The sequence below is a fragment of the Triturus cristatus genome, chromosome 7, assembly GCF_964204655.1.
Source record: "Triturus cristatus chromosome 7, aTriCri1.1, whole genome shotgun sequence".
NCBI classification, from domain to species: domain Eukaryota; kingdom Metazoa; phylum Chordata; class Amphibia; order Caudata; family Salamandridae; genus Triturus; species Triturus cristatus.
In genome coordinates, this window is record NC_140590.1 from 413118721 (window position 1) to 413139833 (window position 21113).

General features: G+C 43.5%; 1 protein-coding gene across 2 annotated transcripts in view; it reads right to left on the minus strand.

Moving 5' to 3' along the window:
* Nucleotides 1-3124: 3124 nt before the first annotated feature.
* The window catches only part of LOC146809824 (uncharacterized), a 387952-nt gene continuing 369963 nt past the window's right edge, over nucleotides 3125-21113 (minus strand). For both annotated transcript variants that reach the window (XM_085616679.1, XM_085616678.1), the window contains one exon: nucleotides 3125-4734. In XM_085616679.1, the coding sequence (XP_085472805.1) occupies nucleotides 4118-4734 (617 nt within the window). In that variant the 3' untranslated portion in view covers nucleotides 3125-4117. The remainder of the gene's footprint in view (nucleotides 4735-21113) is intronic.

A 21113-nucleotide genomic window follows, 5' to 3' on the forward strand; every position in this document is an offset into this window, starting at 1 on the left:
TTTTAATTTCTCAGCAACTACTGAGCGGATTTATTCCATTAAAAAAAAAAAAGGTCTCTTTCTGAACCAAGGGCTACCTTCTAGCCAATTTTGGTGTAATTCCGTTTCCCATTTCTTCTCGGCCCCCACTTGGCAAAACACCCCGAAACTATCAGGATAGGAACTGACTGGAGCGGGACCAACGTTTTGAAAATTTTGCGAAGATTCGTCAACCGGCGCCAAAGTTATTGGGAAAATAAAAAACACTTTTTGAATAGAAAGAAGGTTCTAACTATAAATATCTACTGGCGACTGCCAGTAGATAACACTGGCGACCGCCAGTAGATAATATATATAGTGTAGGGGGTCATGCTGGGGAAGTGTTTTAGGGTTTAGGGTACTGCTTTGACGTTTGAGTAGTGTAGGTGTCGTGCTGATGGTGGTATTTCAGGGTTTAGTATTTCAGGGTTTAGGGCAGTGCAGTGGTGTTCGGGCAGTGTAGGGGCTTGTGCTGGGTCTGCTGTTTCAGGGTTTAGGGTAGTGCAGTGATGTTTGTGTAGTATAGGGGGTCGTGCTGGGGGTGGGTTTAGGGTAGTGCAGTGGTCTTTGGGTAGTGTAGAGAGTCGTGCTGGGGGAGTGTTTTAGGTTTTAGGGTAGTGGAGTGGTGTTTGTGTAGTGTAGGGGGTAGTGTTTTAGGGTTTAGGGTAGTGCAGTGCTGTTTGTGTAGTGTAGGAGGTCGTGCTGGGGGTAGTGTTTTAGGGTTTAGGGTAGTGCAGCAGTGTTTGTGTAGTGTAGGGGGTCGAGTTTTAGGGTGTAGGGTAGTGCTGGGATCTTTGGATTGTGTAGGCGGTCGTGCGGGGGTAGTGTTTTAGGGTAGTGCAGTGGTGTTTAGTTAGTGTAGGGGGTTGTGCGGGGGGTAGTGTTTTAGGGTTCAGGGTAGTGCAGTGGTGTTTGGGTAGTGTAGGAGGTCGTGCTGGGGTAGTGTAGTGCAGTGGTGTTTGGGTAGTGTAGGGGGTTGTGCAGGGGTAGTGTTTTAAGGTTTAGGGCAGTGCATTGGTGTTTGGGTAGAGTAGGGGGTCGTGCTGGAGGTAGTGTTTTAGGGTTTAGGGCAGAGCAGTGGTGTTTGAGTAGCGTAGTGAGTTGTGCTGGGGGTGGTGTTTCAGGGTTTAGGGCAGTGCAGTGGTGTTCGGGTAGTGTAGGGGGTCGTGCTGGGGGTGGTGTTTCAGGGTTTAGGGCAGTGCAGTGGTGTTCAGGTAGTGTAGGGGGTCGTTCTGGGGGTGGCGTGTCAGGGTTTAGGGCAGTGCAATGGTGTTCAGGCAGTGTAGGGGGGTCGTGCTGGGGGTGGTGTTTCAGGGTTTAGGGCAGTGCAGTGGTGTTCGGGCAGTGTAGGGGGTCGTGCTGGGGTGGTGTTTTAGGGTTTAGGGCAGTGCAGTGGTGTTCGGGCAGTGTAGGGGGTTGTGCAGGGGGTGGTGTTTCAGGGTTTAGGGCAGGGCAGTGGTGTTCGGGCAGTGTAGGGGGTCCTGCAGGGGGTGGTGTTTCAGGGTTTAGTGCAGAGGTGTTCGGGCAGTGTAGTGGGTGTTGCAGGGGGTGGTATTTCAGAGTTTAGGGCAGTGGTGTTCGGGCAGTTTAGGGGGTCTTGCTGGGGGTGGTGTTTCAGGGTTTAGGACAGTGCAGTGGCATTTGGGCAGTGTAGGGGGTCTTGCTGGGGGTGGTTTTTCAAGGTTTAGGGCAGTGCAGTGGCGTTCGAGCAGTGTAGGGGGTTATGCAGGGGTGGTGTTTCAGGGTTTAGGGCAGTGCAGTGGTGTTTGTGTAGTGAAGGGTGTCATGCAGGGGGTATTCGTTTAGGGCAGTGCACTGGTGTTTGGGTAGTGTAGGGGGTCGTGCTGGGTGTAGTGTTTTAGGATTTGGGGCAAGACCTAAAAAGCATTGCACCAAGATGGCTGCCAACACTTCCTGGATTGAAGTGTTGGCAGCCAATTAGAGCCAAGCTCTTGCTTGTGTAGTTAGGTCCCGCCCAGATATATAAAGGGTTTTTTCTTTAATATCTCGAAAACTACTGAACGGATTTACACCATTTAAAAAACAAAAAGGGCACTTTTCTGAATCAAGCACTACCTTTTTGCCAAATTTGGTGTAATTCCATTCAGCAGTTTTGGCTGTAACCGTGACTAAAGTTTCCTATGGGAAAAATGATTTTCCAACCTCTATTTTTTGAATTTCTCAGAAACTACTGAACGGATTTACACCATTTAAAAAAAAGTCTCTTTCTAAACCAAGGGCTACCTTCTTGCCAAATTTCTCGGCCCCCGCTTGGCGAATCACCCCGAAACTTTCAGGATAGGAACTGACCGGAGCGGGACCAAAGTTTTGAAAAGTTTGCGAAGATTCGTCAACCGGCGCCAAAGTTATTGGGGGAAAAAAACACCTTTTTGAATAGAAACAAGGTCCTAACTATAACTATCTACTGGCGACCGCCAGTAGATAATATATATATATATATAGCAATCACCATCACCAATAGGGGTATCACTTCACCCTACAGCCAGGTTGATGGCCCTTTCTTATGTGTCTGTAGGTTATATTGTGGGTCAGGTGCCCGTGCCATGTGACATCTAAAAATTGAGTGATTAGGGTGTAGTACCCTGTTGTATATATATACATACACACAGCAGATGCATTACAACTAACTCTGTATATGGTCCGATACTGATTGAGAAGTTCTAGTAACATAAACCATAAGGTCAAAGCAAGAGGTTTATAAATGTCTCCACAACCCCACTTTTGATGCCATAATGCAGGTTATCCATTATGTATTTTTATATTATGTGTTTATAATGTTGCAGTTAGCATGAAAATGTGTGTTATCTTAAACAGGGCACATTTTCTTAAAAACAGTAAGTGAAATACTGTACTAAAAAGAAGATAATTATTTTAATTTTGTACATCGGACGTGGGGCTTTAGTAAAAGTATATTTCGCTTTGGTAAAAAACATTCTGGCTTTTAAATCTGTTGTCTAGAAAATTAAGTTCATAAAGGGCACCAATTGCAATCATAATGTTCAGTTATGTTTATCTTTCAAGGAGAGGGTGCCGGTTAAACAAAGGAAAATGATAAATCTTAGCAAAGATCAGGCTTCCCACAAGATCAAATCCATATTTTATATGAAGGATGCCATTTTTGTAAAACATAAAAAATATTTCAGGATTATGCCACTTTCCCTCTGAAATATGTGTGTGAAACCATTGCTTTTGTTCAGTAAAAGCAGCAAAACATTTCATGCATATGAATCTTCATATTTAACTTGCTTGTCAACATGAAAATCCATTAATCTGTTAATACTCTTCTACTACAGAAGTGGATTCAAACTGTCAGTTTTCACTCATAATGCACCACAAACACGGTCCGCATAACACAGTGTAAACTGTATGAGCACTGCCACAATCCAAATCCACAGGGAGCCATCTTCAACAACATCACCATATTATTACTAAATGAAAGCAGGGTGAAATTAAAATATCCATATTGAAAAAAAGAACTCAAGCTGATCTACAAAACTTCAAATAGTTTGGAAAGGTGTCACCTTTAGTAATCTTCATGGCTGATTCCACTATTAGAAGAAGTAAACAGAAATGACTTCCAAATTTATTCCAGAGAAATACTAGCCAAATTGCCCAATGTGACAAGTAACTGATCAAGTGCCGTGGAATAATTAATAATCATACCATAACTGAGCTGTTTAACAGGACCACAATTTAACAGATCTTTAACATTTTGAAAATATTTCTACTACTTCATATATTTGTGCGTGTATATTAACATAGTTCTTTTTTTGTATAGCCCATTAAAAGAAAGTCTGTTTCTTTTGTTATCCAACATTTTGTAGGATTCCAGACATACGACCCATATGAATGCATACCCAGGATTAGTTCTCTATGGAGTTTCTCTTCCATGGCCAGAAAGAAATGTGTTTAGTAAAACTGAATATGTTCCCATGATCAACACACCTTTTGAGTTACCCACAACTAAGCTAAATAAAAAAGTATCCATCATTTGCAAAAAAAATATGTGTGCCATTTTTGGGCTAGTCTCTTCCAGTTAGGTTCAGTTTTCACATACATGCTACAGAAATAATAAACCTCATTCCTGAGTTATGGCATAAGGGGATAATGATCTACATTGCATGAAGTCTACTCGTATGTGAGTGTTTTGATGTTTAGCTAGAGATGAGCTCTGACTAAAGCTTTTACCACATTCTGTACATCTGTATGGTTTATCTCCAGAGTGGATTTTCTGGTGCCTTATGAGGTTTGATGATTGACTGAAGCTTTTTTCACATTCATTACAGGTATATGGCTTTTCTCCAGTATGTGTCCTCTGGTGAACTTTAAAACAATATAATTTCCAGAAGCCTCTTCCACAGTCATTACAATAGTATATTCTTCTTTCTTTGTGAGTCCACCTCTCATCTATAAATTCAAAGCAAGTGTATGGCATTTCGCCTGCATGAATAATCTGTTGTACAATTGGATTTGTCAGATGATGAAAACTTCTTTCATATTCCAAATTTCTTCCAGGTGTATATGTAGGCTGGGTTCTGTGATAGCCTCTTGGATTTTGCTTGATTTCACAATGCATTCGCTTAGTAGAATATTGAGCAGTCTTCTCTCTTGGTATTACTGAAACTGGTACACTTCGCTTCCTTTCGTTACAGAATTCTTCGGAAGACTTCCTTATGCTTTTTATAGATCCATCTTCTGTTAAAATACAATTAAATTCCAAATGTTAGAATTAATGAGGCATTATTTGTTCACATTGTAGATGAAAACCAAATATAGAAGCCTTTTTCAATTAGTGCAAATTTATGCTAAAATTACTAATGTGTCACACTACTATCAAAAAAGTGCCTTCTGTTCATTGTTAAAATCAAAAACACTAGATATCACAGAATGAACTAGATTTTTAAAATGACTATAATGCTATAACAGTATTAGTCCATGATAATTTAGTGAATCACAAACAAATTAACGTCTTAACATTTGCCTCCTTATACAACATTGTTACCTTAGTTTGATTTAAGAGAAAAGTATAACCCTGCAGAATTCACTAGTGTTTGTGGAATCTTTTTTATGTTGCATTACATGCAGTGAACTTGCAAGCTGATCACTAGATTGTAATTTCCACTTTCCACTTGAAAAACGAAGTGTGCTTAGTTGTCGGAGCAATATACAAGAAAAACAGGAGCAAGCCCGTTAACCCAACTGAGACCGGGTAAATGTATTAACAAAGACAATGTCTCAACAGGGGAAGTAAATAAGGGGACCAATCAATACACAATTCAATCAATAGCCAGGAGGGACAAGAGAGACCAAAAGATTGAGAAAGTAAACAGGTTTTATAATTGAATACACAATTGGTATGTATAATTTGAAATAACCATAACATACATATGTGCACTGACAGTGAAGTGAACAAGTGAACGGCGCAGTGACATAAGTGTTAAAGTGACAACAAGGTACGGCAAAATAATTCAAAAAAATCCAGGGTCGAGGAGGAATGTATATACAATGAATAATGCGCACATAATATTTAAGATCACACAGGACCCTTTAATTGGCCGCAAATAATGTTGTCCGGTCGACGACGTTTCAACCTCCTTACGTTGAGGTCATCATCAGGACTATGGTTATTGAATTATTTAAAAATACCTGTGTAGGGGGGTAAGAAAATCACCATCTCATAGCTAATTGCAGGAAAGTGTAGGACAAATAAATCTAGTCCGTCAAATTAGCTGCGTATCTTCTGGTGTCTATAAATGACACAGGGAAGACGAGGGCCCACAAAAATCCTTTGAAGCATATAAGTTGCTCAAAAAAGTTGTCGGAGCAATGCAATCTTAGTTTGATTCTTAGGCTGCCAGTATGGTTTCTGCAAACATACATTTAAGTGCAGGGCTATTTTTTATTAAGTCTAAAAAATACGGATTTTAATATTTTTGGAATGTTACTACATTATTCCAAACTTTATTTCAGAATGACTTCACCACTTGGCAAGAGTAGACCATGTTTTTTGTAGATTATTAGGATCTGGATATCTTAGTTGAAAGGCCCTGAGAGCAGCCCTTTACAGCTAGAAATCTTGGGGTATAGGATATGTAAGATCTTTGATTTAGATGTATAAGAATTAAAGACTCTCAAGTCTTTTGCTACCATATTAGCAAGCACATCTTTGCTCTGTGCACAAGCTATTAGTGAGCAAAGTCCCCTAATTCTAATACTTATGAGAATTAGAATACTGTCTAGCTCTAAAGGTAAAATCTAGAATGATACACTTCATCTTTTACTCAGAAGCTGACAATGTGATGAAAATACTGTGGATAATATATGCTAGCTCTTAGTTCTGTCAGTTGAACAATTCAAACTAGTCATATGAAAGCTTAACACACGCAACAATTTAAGAAACCCAAAATCGGCCTGGATTAAGAAAAAAATATCAGAAGTGGTAGAGGGCAGTATAATGATCATCACATATCACACATCTTAAAGTCAACTACCTTGAGGTAGGAACCACATATTCCTATTTAGTATAAGTACAAATACATTTCAGAAATTCAGTTTAAGACTTCTTTTTAAGCAATGTTCAAGCACAAGTGGAAAAAAAGAGATCAAATGAGCTACTGCTTTGTCCTCCTTGTTTATTGGCAATTAAATCATTAACTAATTTTCTATTGTTAGGTCTGGTTTACTACACAGCAAAGAAATATGCTTATTTGCAATTCTGAAAAAATGACATATATGACATACTTCAGATGCTTTGAAGAGTAAAGGAAGAATGATGATGTAAAAATATTCATTGTTCTTTGATTTATTTGTAGAAAGAATTGGTGGTCTACTTAAAACGTGTTAACGCGGCAAATTGCTACTTGTGTCGATGATGTTACAGTATTATATACTTATGATGGTCTATCAATATTTTTAACTGTGGTTGGATTGTCACTGTGAATGTCTGTATTTTGCACTGACTGTATGCATTTTCTATGCACATTTCAAGAAAACAATGAATAGCATAAATGCGGTTTGTCTTGATGTCTTGCATATCTTTTTCTGCCTGCAGAAACTATGCAAATTCCTCGGAAGACATGAGAAGGAAAGACCCGAATAGCTTGTGCTGTGATTTACCACTCTAATGTGGCATTAGCATCTGATAAACTATACTAATGTGGCATATGAAGTTTTTATTCAGAGTGCTGTTTCAAATGAGCTCATGCCTTCAAAGAAGTGTTCTGGAATCAGGCATTTGCTCAACAGATTTGATATTATCGCTATATTGCCTGATTGAAATACCTCTTCATTAAGTCATCATTGTCACAGTGACTCAATAGGCTTGACCTCCCTCATATCCCATCCCAGTAAATTCCAGCACCTGGTCCATCATGTGTGAAAAGATATATAAACACTGGCTAATGAAAAAGCCAATCAAAATAAAATGATGACGCAGTATTTTCCACTGTTGATTTCAAAATGTTAGTATGAAACACACTTAACGCCTCTGAAGGAAGGAAAGTGAAAATAAGTGAAAGTCAACATATTAAAGACAAGATATATGTTCGAAACCTAGTTCAGTTAGTGGATGCAGATTGTAGAGCAATAAAGGGTGCCAGAATACTGCTTACATGCCAAACATCTTGCTTTTAGTTCTGTGCTTTCATGATTAACAAATCAGTGTTTTTGGAAGTTGTAGTTTATGCTTACTCCTGTTTAACACATACAGTGATTAAAATCTGTAAATGGAAAAGCCAGGACAGAACAACAGTATATGGGATACATGGAGTGATCTGGCAACCTCAACTGCGTCTTATCACACATTATTACTAGAGAGCTGCAGTGATGTTGATGTATTAGAACACCAAAGAGGCAAAGTAAGGCATGAAAATGTGGAGTATACTGTGTTATTATTTACAGATGACCAGCCCATTCTAAAGAGGGCACACATTGTATGGATATAAAGACCGTAGTGTTCCATCATCCTAAATTATTGATTTTTTCAAGGAGATGTGATGATTGAATGGCTGTTAACACCGTAGTCTTTCCCCCACCTTAAATGTGATTTGCCGGCATCACTAACTATATATTTATTTCTCCAGTAGCCATGTGAATATATGTGTTGTTAATCGTACAGTGCGAATCTAGATTGAAAGTCCTGAAACTGTGAGATACGAAGACTGGAGAAAGGTGGTGCTCCTTGAAGGGTTGTTTTAGGCTTTTTTTCTTAATTGTAAGAGAGTTGGTACTCTCTCCCTTGGTAATCTGATGTTGATACAGTTGTTGTTCCAGATCTTGGGGACATGAACAGAGAAGGTATGCCTTCTAGTTTTTACCTTTTTGCAATGTGTTGCCTCCAATGTGACAATATCCAGGCTCCTGATCTGGTGTAGTCGCCCAGAGATAGCTAGTTTGGCAGGTAAACTGGGGTGTGGTTGTTGGGAGCCATTGTCTATCGTTTAATGGGGGAGGGGTGATGTGGTCAAATTTATTTGAGCCCTTGATGAGCTGTGCCTCTGCATGAAACATACATTTCAGGGGTATCAGAGTGGTGCAGGACATACCGCTGAGCACGGGTTTGCCTCTGTCCAGGTGGGAGAGGACTATGTCTTGTTTGGCCGGGAGCAACAGCTTCACTTTCGTCAAGAGGGAGAGTTAGAACCAACGGTCTTGGTCTTATTTGCAATGTGTTGCTTGAATAAGAGGTCTGTGTTGAGTGTAAATCACAGCGATTCTGCATGGTGTGTCAACTGATTGGTGTGTGGCGTAAGGATTGAATCTGTTTTTTATGCTGTTTGAAAACAGTAGTCAGTCAGCCTTTATTGGATTTAGCTTCAGGAAGTTAGTTGACATGCAAGATTGGATGCCTTTGAGGCAGGATTTGAGCTTCTAAAAGTTGTTGGGTGACGGTATTTTAATGTAGAATTGGATATCATATGTGCATTGATAGATGTTGATGCTGATGCCTACAATAATGGATCTGAGCGGTTGCATTTAGAGGTTAAAGATGATAAGGAAAAGAATTGAGCCTTCTGGTAATCCAAAGAAAATGGGGAATACCTCTGATCTTGAGAAACCTGTTTGCATGAGCTGTTCCAGTGGACGTGGTAGGATGTGACCATTTTAAGGTAGTGTCAGAAAATTCCATGCAGGTTTACCGGGTGTTGATCACAGTTGGACAGTCAACTTTGTCGAAGGCTACAGAAAGGTCATGCATGACCAGGAGGCAGGGGTCATTCTGGTCAATGAGGAGGATGTAGTTGACTACTTGAAGAGTGGCCATCTCGGTGCTGTAGCATGGTCTGAAGCCTGATTGCCAGCCCAGTCGAAGTTTATTACTGTAGATGTGTTCCTGAAGTTGGGTGGCAACTGCATTCTTGATGATTTTCCGTATGGAAGAAAGACAGGTAATACGGTGGAAGTTGGTCAAATTGACTGGTTCAAGGGAAGGTTGTTTTTTAGTAGAAAAAGGACCTATCTTTAGGGTATCTGGAAATAGGAATTCTACTTGTCTTAGGGAGGTGTGCCGAAAATGTAAAGAAGTGGTGTGAGAGCCTTTCATTGAGTGATTTGATTATGGAAAAAAGAAGGATGTCATCTTGATAGGATGTTTCCTTAAGAGAGTTCAGGATATTGGAGAGATCCATGTACGTGACTAGATTGAAGGAAGCTCATTTAGAGAGTGGGGGATGGCTGCAAGTGAGTGGGCTTTGGGAGTGGTAATTATGTTGAATTTGATTTTGTCGATCTTGGTGAAGAAGAGGTTGATGGTGTTGCATCTTTAGACTGAAGCAGGAACTGTGAGTTCTAGGAAAGGATTGCTGTAATGTTTGACAATCTTGAAGCTACCTTTGCTTCTGTTGGTTGCCTCACTGAAGGTGGTCTTGCACTTAGAAGCTTTAACTGTAATAAGGACGAATTCGTCGAGTAGAGTGAGGCCTCAAGGAGTTTTGAACGCCTCCATTTCTTTTCCTGTTTTTGTATACTACATTTATTTTGGTTAAGCTCTTAAGTGTTCCAATGTAATTAGGTCTTTGGTGTAGTTTATCCGGTTTTCAGGGATTTTAGCACTCAATGTGAGTTGTGGTACCTTGTAGTGGAATTATATATGTTCGGGAAGAGTAGTGACACTTGTGGTGCACTGAAAGTGTTCTGGCAATTTGTTTAGTTCTTGGGTTTTTTCAGATTGATGTCTTTGATGGCATGGTAGGTTATTTTATTCTTTCCTCTCTGTCCATTACTATGTCCCTTCTTAAACTCCAAAATCTATAAATGGGCTTTTGGACGTGTTGTTTCTGACTACATGAGTGCCTGTATATTTGTTGTCTGCAAGCATATAAGTGACTCTTTGTACATGGATGTCTGCATTTATGTTTTAAATTGTTGCATCTGTGACAGCGTAAGCATGGTTACCTCTATATCTGTTGATCTATGTATATGAGTGTTTGTCTGTCAATCTCGTATATGATTGTGTACATGAATGTCGAATGGTGTGGATGTTTGTATGGTTTAAAATAAAAATATTTTCATTGATACATTTTCTGAGAATACAAAACTTTGCAGTAAGAACGAAGAGCATCGTAAAGCAGTAATACATGGATTCAAATCAGCACTGGTACAGTTACAAATTAGGACTGGCACTGTCACCACAAGACAGCACCTGTTATGCACTTGGACAAGTGTAGTCTCTCCTTCCCTTTCATTAATCTATGATTACCGGTTGAGGTTCGCTAGATTCTCCTCTCATCTCCAGTCCATAATATCTCAGCCAAGGGCCCCTAATCTTGGAAAATTTCTTTGAGCACCCTCTCGCTTTGTATGTTACCTTTTCTGCCCCCATATAAAGGTCCATGCCTGTTCTCGATTCAGTCACTGCGGGGGTGTTTGGAGCGCCCCAATATTTAGCAATTACCCTTTTGACCACCACTAGCCCTAAGTTACATAGTATAGGTTTGTGTCTGGGGACATCAACCTCTGAGGGTATACCCAGAAGGGCATACTTGGCATCCCTTGGTAGCTGTGCCCCCACAATTTTTTTAAGTTCATCTAGTATTTTGGTCCAGTATGATTGTATGTGGGGGCATTCCCATAGTGTATGGATGTATGTCCCTCTTTCCGCTATACAGCGGTGACACCCGGGAGCCTCACCCTCCCGATTTTATGGAGGCGAGCCCTATCAAAATATCCCCTGTGCAGGATTTTAAATTGTATCAGCCATAACCTTAGTTTAAAAGGCACCTCCCTCGGATGCATTAGGGCGGCCTCCCAGTCCACATCGTCTAGTTCGCCCGTAGTGATATCCCATTGGGCCCTTCAAATTGTCAGGGATGTTAATTATTAGGGTCGTTTACATCCATGATATAGCTTTTGGGTATTTCTCCTAAGAGTAGTCTTCCCTCCAGGGTTGCATATTTGGGTATGGCAGATATATCTACTCTCTCCACCCTCCATGCGTGTTGCAGCAGCAGGTATTTGTACCTTTGGGTATCGCTCAGCTGGTATTCCCATTGGAGGGAGCTGAATGTAATCAGGGATCCTTCCTCCAGGAGGTCGCCCAACATAGATATCCCGATAACATCCTATGGCCCGAATCCCTGGAGTTTCCTCAATTCTGGCAGGCATGTGCCTTCCCATAGTGGAGTTTCCCTCATAAGTCTCTTCTCCTCATTTGTTGTTCCGCCCCTCTCCAGGCCTCTATTGTCCTCTAGGTAGCTGGCAGTCGTTGTCAATCCCATATATGTAGTGGAGATAAGTGTGTGTTTGGAATTGGAGCCTTTCCAGGGCATAGGTTGGGTGGTCATCTGGTAAGTGTCCCCATGCGTTAATGGCTATCAAGTGGGTTGCGCTGTCATACGATCGTATGTCTGGGAAGGCCCTACTGGATAAAGGATGGATTTGTCCCAATTAATTCTATACCCTGCATGGGATCCGTATTCCTCAAATATTCTAAGTAAGATTGGAAATGTCACGTTAGGGTTGGTGACATACAGGAGGATGTCATCAGTGTAAAGTGAGATCTGTTCGTCTCCTAATATCTCCCCATCATCTCTGAATCCTTCTATATCTGGGTGGGCTCAGACTAAGCATGCCAGTGGTTCCAATATTAGGGCTAAGAACAGCAGGGACAGCGGACAGCCCTGACTGGAGGCACGATCCACCGGAATATCTGCCAACATCACTCCGTTGACAAGTACCCGAGCCCACAGTGAAGTGTATAGTAAATCTACCATGCCAAAAAGACAGGTGCAAATCCTAACTTCATTAGTACATGATATTCCTTGCGAGTGACTGCGATCTGGCGTAGGATGAGCTGATCGGTGCGCAGGCCCACATCTCTCTCCAACTCTAAGAGCCTACCCTCCAGAGCTTTGATCTCCTGAAACCCTTTCTTCCTTATATTATATTTTGCACCCTATCTTGTAGTACAGTTTTGTAAGCCTCCCAGAGGACCACCGCTGAGGACACTGAGCCCTCATTTTCATGGAAGTATAATACAGTCTACTCTGATTTCGTGGGCAACTTATGTGTCACATAAATACCACGCATTGAGCCTCCACACAGTCTGTGTTTAACAGGGTCGTCTTCCCATTGTAAGCCACAAGGGGGAGTGGACTGATAGGCCCCTTGATAAGTATTCCGCTTTGTCTACCGTCCCCATTTCTCCCGCCGCGGTAAGAAGATAGTCCAGCCTTGAAAACACCTTGTGGGCACCTGAGAAGTAGGAGTATGTGTGGCCAGTAGCGTGGTGTTGGCACCAGAGGTCGGTCAAACCTAATGTATGTCAGAACCCAGCCAGTGGTGTAGTCCCTTGTTGTCCGAGTACCGCACTCGTGCAGTCTATGTGGGGGTCTACTACATCATTAAAGTCCCCTACACTATGTGTCAAGGAGTCAGATTCCAGCAATATCTCTGCAACCTTGTCAAGTGTTCTGTTGCAGTTGAGGGGGCATGTAAACACTAACTAAGGTGAGTTCCCTTCGACCCCAGGTCCCCTGTATTGCAACAAACGTGCCATTGGGGTCTATCTAGGTTTTGTGAGTATGGGAGTAGGGCGTCTTTCTAATAAAGATGGTGACCGCTCTGGATCCAAAGGAGGATCCGACATGTGCAAGGGTTGTGTATGTACCTCTCACTAGGAGGGTGCAATGAGTACCGTGAATGTGTGAATGTGTGTTTTCTGGAGGAGGACTATATCGGGTTTCAATCTCTTAAGGTATTGAGCCACCAATCCCCTCTTGATCTAGTGTCCAAGACCGTTGACATTCCACGTCATTATTGACTATCCTCCCTCACCTTGTTCATGTGAGAGAGCTCCTGCAGTGTCTTGTGTTTGCATAGTGCCACAAATATGGGTTTACTTCTCTACACTCTGTTTCAATATCTCTTCGTTCCATTGCAAACAAATCATTGTGTCATCTTGCAGCTCTGCACGTCCCTCCCACCATCCCTGCCCAAGCACTTTCCCTCAACTGTCAACATGACAATTGTGTCGCAGGTTAAGCTTGGGAGGTCTGTATCGCCCCCCCCAAACCTTCTCCCTACAGGAGAACCAACAGAAGAAAAAGGGTTGTGTATTTAAAACACTAAAACTTGACCCCTACTGGGTATGGCTCATGAGTCTCAAAAGGCACCTAGTGCCTTCTTACTGTCTTTTTGGCCTCCGATGGGCCCGTGCATCTCATCCTTCCTCGCTTCCTTCTTGTTTTTTCTGTTGAGGGATTTCTTGGGAGGCGATGTCCAAGCTTGGTTCCTCCAAGTGGGTAATATTTTGCAGGAGTGGGTGATCGCTCTCTGTTTCTGCTGAGTGTTCCCATTCTGATGGGTCTGAGGTGGCTCGTCTTCTACCTCTGCCCTTGGATTGTTTCCTACCGGTTGTTACCTGCATGAGTCCATCATCCATATCTGAGGTGTGGGCTGTTTACTCTGGACCTCGATCTGGTCACAAAGGAGTGTCCAGGCATAGCTAATCCATCCAGCCCGGTCGGCGTTTCAATTTTTGCCTCTGTGATATGGGCCCAGCGCCCGTCAGCGGGTACGGGCGTGGGGTCCCTGCTAGTTCATTTCTGTGTTTCAGAGGAGGGCGTTCTTCAATTGTGTTCCATGACTCCTCCGGCGTCTGGAAGAAGAATGATTTGCTCTGGAAGATGACCTTAAGTTTTGCTGGGAAGGGCAGCCTGTACTGGATGTGGAGATTTAGCAGTTTTTCTTTGACAGAGTTAAAGGTTCTCCTTTGTTTCCGAACTTCCCAGGAGTAGTCTGGAAAGACCATTATTTTGGTGTCGGCGAGCCGGACCTCCCCAATTGGTCTCATCTCCCGGACTATCAAATCGCGGTCTTGGTGATTTAAGAAGCGAGCTATTAGAGGCCATGGAGGTGTTTCCACTGGTAGTCTAGAGCTGGGCATCCTGTGGGCACGCTCAATTAGGAAGCATGATGAGAACTGGGCCATCGGCAGGGAGTCCCTGAGCCATTTGTCCAGAAAGGCTCACACGTCTGATCCTTCAATTCATTCCAGGAAGCCTATGAAACGTAGCTTGTTTCTACGTGCTCGGTTTTCTGTGTCATCTACCTTCCAGGTGATCTCCTTCATGGAGTTTGTGAGGTTTGTGACTTCCTTAAGCAATGTATGGGATACATCCTCGACCTCTGATGTGTGTTATTCCGCCTGTGTAACCTTTTCGATACATTGCGTAAATCCTGACGTAGTAGGGTTACATCAGAGCGGACTTCAGCTATTCTTCCTTCCAGCACCTCTCTGGAGGACTGTACTGCCTGCAAGAGGATCGCATTGGCTGGCATGGATAGATTTTCGCTAGCTGCTCCGAGAGGGGGGCCAAGACCTTCACACATCTGTCCATTTCCCCCTGTTTCGGTGGTTTCAGCTTCTTATCTCTAGCAATTGAAGGTGGCTCTGTTAGAGCGCACTTCGTGTTGATTGTGTGACTGGGCTATGTCTGATTGATAATGTTATTTCAGGCTACTGCACGCTTATCTGACTGTAGGTAAGTTTGGGTATATGTACCGGACCGGTGGTCTCAGCTGTTTTTGAAGTAGCACCCTGGGTCTCCTCTTAGGTTGGGTTTCTTTGAGGGGCTTCTGGGGTGTGTGTGATTCACTGCTCAGAGTCCGTTGCCTGGAGGTGTGTCTCTCTCCTCCGGGACTCAGCCCAGGACCCGTCTCTTCCCCACAGATAGGGATGTCAATTAGGAACTCAGTATGTCTGATGCCTTGCTGTGAGTCTCTGGCATGGGTCCCTTCTATCCACACCCATCTGGGGTGTTAGTCACCCAGGTCTCAGGATCCTTCCCGCGCTCAGTTTCGTACACCTCTTGTTGACTCCTGTAGTTTCCCGTTAGCCCCTATGATGCCGTAATTCAGTGCTGCCGCAGGACCCGGGTGGCTTCCTCGTATTTGGGTCTCACAACGTTGGGGACGCCCCTCCAGGTCTTTCCACCTGGCCCAGGGACCAGCCTCCCACTGTCCGCCCAGCAGGGTGGGACGTTCCGACGTGCTGGTCTCCTGGGCGTCTGGGCCTCCGTGTGTCTCCGCTGGTGTTGCTGGGATCGGTTCTGTTCAAGAAGGGTGGTCAGGGGGAGGGCCCCCATGGTCGACCGCAGAGGCACCCAAGTCGCACTGACCTTGAGATTCCCACTCAAGTCTCTCATCTGCTGGCTACTCCTCAGGATGTCGGAGTGCCCACTCCCTGGTCAGCTTCCACTATAGGGGTCCAGGTCGTGTCCCCGCTGGGCTGGCCGGGTGCTTCTTAGTCCATATGTTAGGGCTCTGGCACTACCCTGCACAGGCCCCAAGGCATCCTAGCAGTGCCGCCCCTTTCTTCTGAAGAGCCCCATTAGGACCCCAAAAGGCCCCTGATTCCCCAGCCCCCAAGTGGCCACGCAGCCCCTGTTGCCCGCATGGACCCAGGCTGGCACTTTGAGTTTCTCCGATGCAGCAGAGGAGAGGCTACAGCCATCTAGGTGGGCAAGATGTCCGTCACTGCTCTGCCACCGGCTCTACCTGGGACGTCACGTGGGCAATGAGTCTTCCTGCTCCTCTCCAACATGTGGGTATGATCAGTGGCAAGGTGTTGCCTCTTTGAAGTGAAGACACCAGTTCCACGTCCCGCTGAGGTCCAAGTTGGAGCTCCTGTATTTTAGTCTGCTGGATCTCTCCCTTCGTTGTGTCCAACTTGCTCTCCCACACAGATGGCAGGGCGTCTCTCCGTTCGAGAACTGGGGCCTCGCCTAGCTCAGCACTGTTACGGTTTTGGACCATTTTCTTCCCTGCGCCTCTTGGGAGTGTGACCCTCTTCTACCTGGGGTGTATTGTGGCAATCTTCGAGGACCCCCTGCTCTTATGGCCCACATTTGACTGTGCAGTCCCTATGCTCATTTCCGTGGCACCACCGTCACTCCTGATGGGGCTACTTGGGTGTTGGATCCCCCGGCTTACCTCTCTAGTGCGAGTGGGATCTGCTGCGGGACGCCACCATGTTGGACCGCGGCCTCCGATTCAGAAATGCTCTCTGTTAATTTTGGAGCTCCCTTACTACGTTCCTGTATTTCACTCATCTCTCCACCTTCATTGTCTCACCTCCAACACTTGCATATAGGTTTCATGGGTGGATGGCGCTTTGAAGGCAGGATTGTAGACAGGATTAAATTCGGGCCACCGGAGCCTCTGGCAAATATGGCTACTCAGCCATGTTGTTGGCCACGCCCCCCGTTTGTATGTTTTTTAGCCTAGGTAGATGTTTGTAGAGTTGCTAGTCTTTTTATGTATAGATCATTCAATCTATCAATTTTCTCTCTGTTCATCGATGTGTGCCTTTATGTGTTGCCTGTTTGGGTATGTGTGCCTCTGTAGAATGTCTGGAGACATAGGCGGCTATATTTTTATTGATGTGTGTGTGGGGGCACTGTGCAAATAATGTGAGATATTATGTTTTGTAAAATGACTGCACACTTTTAGATAGTGTGCCTGTTACCAAGACTCTTCTAGAGTACTCCCATCATGTTTAGGCTCATGTCAACTGACGGGGCATAGCCATTAAGGAAATAATGTTGTTTAACTGCTAACTTACAAATAGAAATGCATACGTCATTAGGCCATTAGAAATACATGCAGTAGTTTTCTATATTGCTTTTAGAGTAAAAACAGAAGATATTGATTAGAGGACTGGCACACACATATATTTTACTAGTAAAGAGCAGACTGTGGCTCACGAGATTCATTGCTCATTCTACTGAATGGTATCAAACTGCACAAAGGCTAAACTAGCAGAGAATACACTTGTAGTTCACAAGCACGTGTATGTACGCAGCTGGTACCCTGAGCTTCTGTGTTAGTAGAAATACTGCATTGAACTGTGTGCACAGACAATATTATGCTATTGGCTTCTTAATATGTATCCACTCTAGACCTTCAAGCATTTCAGCTGCATAGTTGGATTTCAATGATATCAGCCTTCTTATATATTTGAGCTGTTTATCCCCCCAACTGTGCATTTCAACATGTGCAAATGTTTAAACATTTTGTGTGTGTTTAAAACCATATCTGCTGAGATTCAAACTAAAGTATATTGGAGTAGGGATGCAAGTTTCACGAGGTTGCAGAGGAAGTGATTTCTCTATATCAGGGAAAAAATATTAAAGTGTGGAAATTTTTTTTAAATATGTCCATACACAAAATTCTTTTCGATAATTTGTGATCCTATGTTCAATTCACACGTCCTTCTAGAAATGTAGGATTGTGTATATTTCCATGAACAGAAATGTGAGTTTTTACCTTTAAAAAACAGAGACTACATGTACAAACGATGCACTATTTTACTGACAACCAAGCACTACCACCATGTCTTATGTTTTATTAAATATAAGATGACTGATATGTTAATTGCTTATTTGCAAATCCTTCTTGTATGTGCTACAAATTCAACAAACTGAAATTGCATTGAAAATACATAAAGATTCTAAAATATGTTCATAGGGATATAGCTAAGATGAGTAGATGACTGACTATTTTTATTAAAACATTGATTACTTATCTTTTTTTACAACATTGATTGGCTAATGACAGAGAAAGGCTATTTGCATACCTTTCTGTTCACGAACCAGTAAGCCAGGAGACAAGCAATCATAATATGCCATCATGCCACATATTTACATCTTTTATAAAACCTAGGAATGTGTTTTGGCATGATGCTATTTGGTTGCGGTTGACGATTCCACAAAGAGTGAGGGATGGTTACGGAGTTGGACATACCCCAGTACAGTACCTTGGTGGCATTAAGAAAGACAAAGACGATGCAAAACACAATGGAGGTGAGGTGTTGCAGAAGCCGGTGCAGCGTTGGTTCTTACAGTTGCAGAGGAGGTGAAGCATCGGTTCCTTACTGCTGAGTGTGACCATGGCTCTGGTGGAGGCAGCGGAGCTGCATTGTAGAAGCCTGTGGTGCAAAGCGCGGTCGATCCGTTGGGTGGGACCATGGCTTCAGAGGGGCAGACTGGCACCGGTTTCAAAGTCGATTGCCTTTGTTTCTTCTTGTTGCACCAGAAATCACTTCCAAGGCCCAGGAACTGGATTTGGCACCCCTTGGTAAGTCAGGCTCACAGTAAAAGAGCCCAGGTACTGGTAGGTGAAGTCTTTGATGGCTCTGAGACTTCATAACAGGAGGCAACCTTAACTTAAGCCCTTTGAGAACCCTGGAAGCAGGATGCAGAAAGCAAGTCTAGTCCGTTTAACAGGACAGAAGCAGCAAAGCAGCAGACCAACACAGCAAAGCAAACAGAAACGTTGGAGATCCTCCTGACAGCTATCCAGCTCTTCTTCCTGGCAGAATGTCCTCAACTCAGATGTTTTCTGAGTATATGGTGTCAGAGGTTGATAGAGCGGACAGGCAATCCCACATGCTCTGACGCTAGCGTGACTGCTCCACCCCCTCGTCTCACAACTCAGCGGCCTCAGCACTTTCCATCATTACTGCTGTAGTTTACATCAAGTCCCTGTGTTGCTTCCTGATCCATTACTTCGGTGACGTCCACCCCCGATCAGGTACGTTGATGCGGTCTTCCCGCAGGAGAGGGGATCTGTGGCTTTCCACTGGGCTCGAATCAGCTAACGAAAATAGATGGAGGAAAGTTTGAAGGCTGCTGGACCTGGCGCAAGTTCATCTCGTATCTTGATGGTGGTAAGTGCCGTATTCCAGCGGGGCCTCACTCACTTGCTAACTGGTTAAAAGGAGCTCTATTCTACTGCTGTCCATACTCTTCAAATACTATGAACAACTTTTGGATAATATCTTCAGTGCTATATTTTGCTTCTTGTGCAGCCACTGTTACTTGGCTGGACGTTTAAATTTGTCTAAAACTTACCAGCTGCACCTCATCCTATTAAGACTGGCAGGGGGTACATTGTGAGCTAGGACCCAGATACTTAAGCCACGGCTGCATGGTAAGCATTGCGCTCCAACGCAGAGAAGTACTGATCCTTTTTAGAAAACTTTAGCTGCCAAAAAGGGAAACACCCCCTAAAAAGATAGCACTAGACTGATGAATTATCTGTCTTTTGTGCCCTTAACTGTCTACTACAGTGGGCATAAAGCTTGGGTGGCATACGAAGGGAACCTCCACGTTTCATGCCAGTGGTAGATACCCCAAGGAGTTTACTTCTGATGAGGGTCCTGGGAGTGGGTCGATAGGAAGAGCCTCAAAAGGAGGGGAACAAATATATACATGTGAACTTTACAGCTGGATATAATGGGGAAGAATTTAAAAATCTCCAACATGATAGCCAATGTGGACACTGCGGTGAGCCTTAAAGCCAAACTACGAATAGCTCACATGAAGTCAGTGCCAGCTGCAGCAAGAGCAGAACGCAGCTTAACCTCACGACAAGTGTCAGCAGCAATCTCATGCCCTTTGAGTTCAGACGAAAATATAATAGAGTGTGGAGTAGTGGCTGGAACTGGGGTTCCAGTCACGGAGACTATCCGACAAGGGTGGTGAGACGAGGATGCAGGGCTTGAGGAAGAACTTGCCGTACTAAGTGTAGCCCCAGAAATTTCTAATGGAAGCAGTCGGACATCAGAAGGGAAAGAGGAGGGGCCAAGCAAAGAGGCAACTCAAGGGGAGAAAAACATCAGCCCCTCACAAGAGGATTCAAATGAAGGTTCCATCAGTCGGACCCAAGGGAAACCAAAGTAGTATCCTCTATTTACTAAAGCAAAAATAACATTAACTACACTGCAAGGGCTCTCTGCTGATACAACTCTCGTTAGGTGATCAGTCTTCTGTCTTACATCTGATTCTGACGGAAGAAATGGGTAATCGTCGATCACCTATGAAACAGAATAATGCCTCAATAGACTTTCAGTTAACAGCCTCAGCCTCCAATTGCACAAAAAACAGCAGTCACAGGGCAGTAAGAACAGTCACAGGTAGAGCCAGGTGGGCGAAGCAGGCATTAAAACAGTTGCAAGGAGATGGGGCTATCATACAATGGGACATAAAGACTATGTTAAGTCTTATTTTGGACGAAATAAGAGAATTAAAGGCAATACAAGTAAGCGAGATAGCATCCCTGCATTAACGTCTGTCATAAATGAGGACGCAGTCGGTAGCTTCCGGGCCAGAAAACAAGAGGCAGAGTACAGGATTTCTCAGCTCGAAGACCAAATGAATGTTATGTAGCAGCGATTTAACTTAGCAAGAAAGGAGAAATCCTCACTGGAAAGTAGGGTTGGCGAACTGGAAAACCATTCATGGTGCTCCAACCTGTGTCTGGTTGGGGTTCCAAAAGGTTGTGAGGGGACCCAAGTTATTCAATGGGTTGAGACATTTATTAAAAATAATGTACTGCCAGAGTTCTCAGGAGATCTTACTATTACTAGAGTATACAGGGTACTGGTGCAGCCATATCCCAACTCAAAGTTGCCACGGACAATCTTAGTGAACCTGGCTGACTTTCATGTTAAAGAGCAGATACTTACTAGAGCCATCCAGAAGAAACAATTTGCTACTAATGAAGTATCCAGTTACCATATTTTTTAAGACATGTCAGCAGTTGCACCACAACGTCGAAAGGAATTTGTTAAG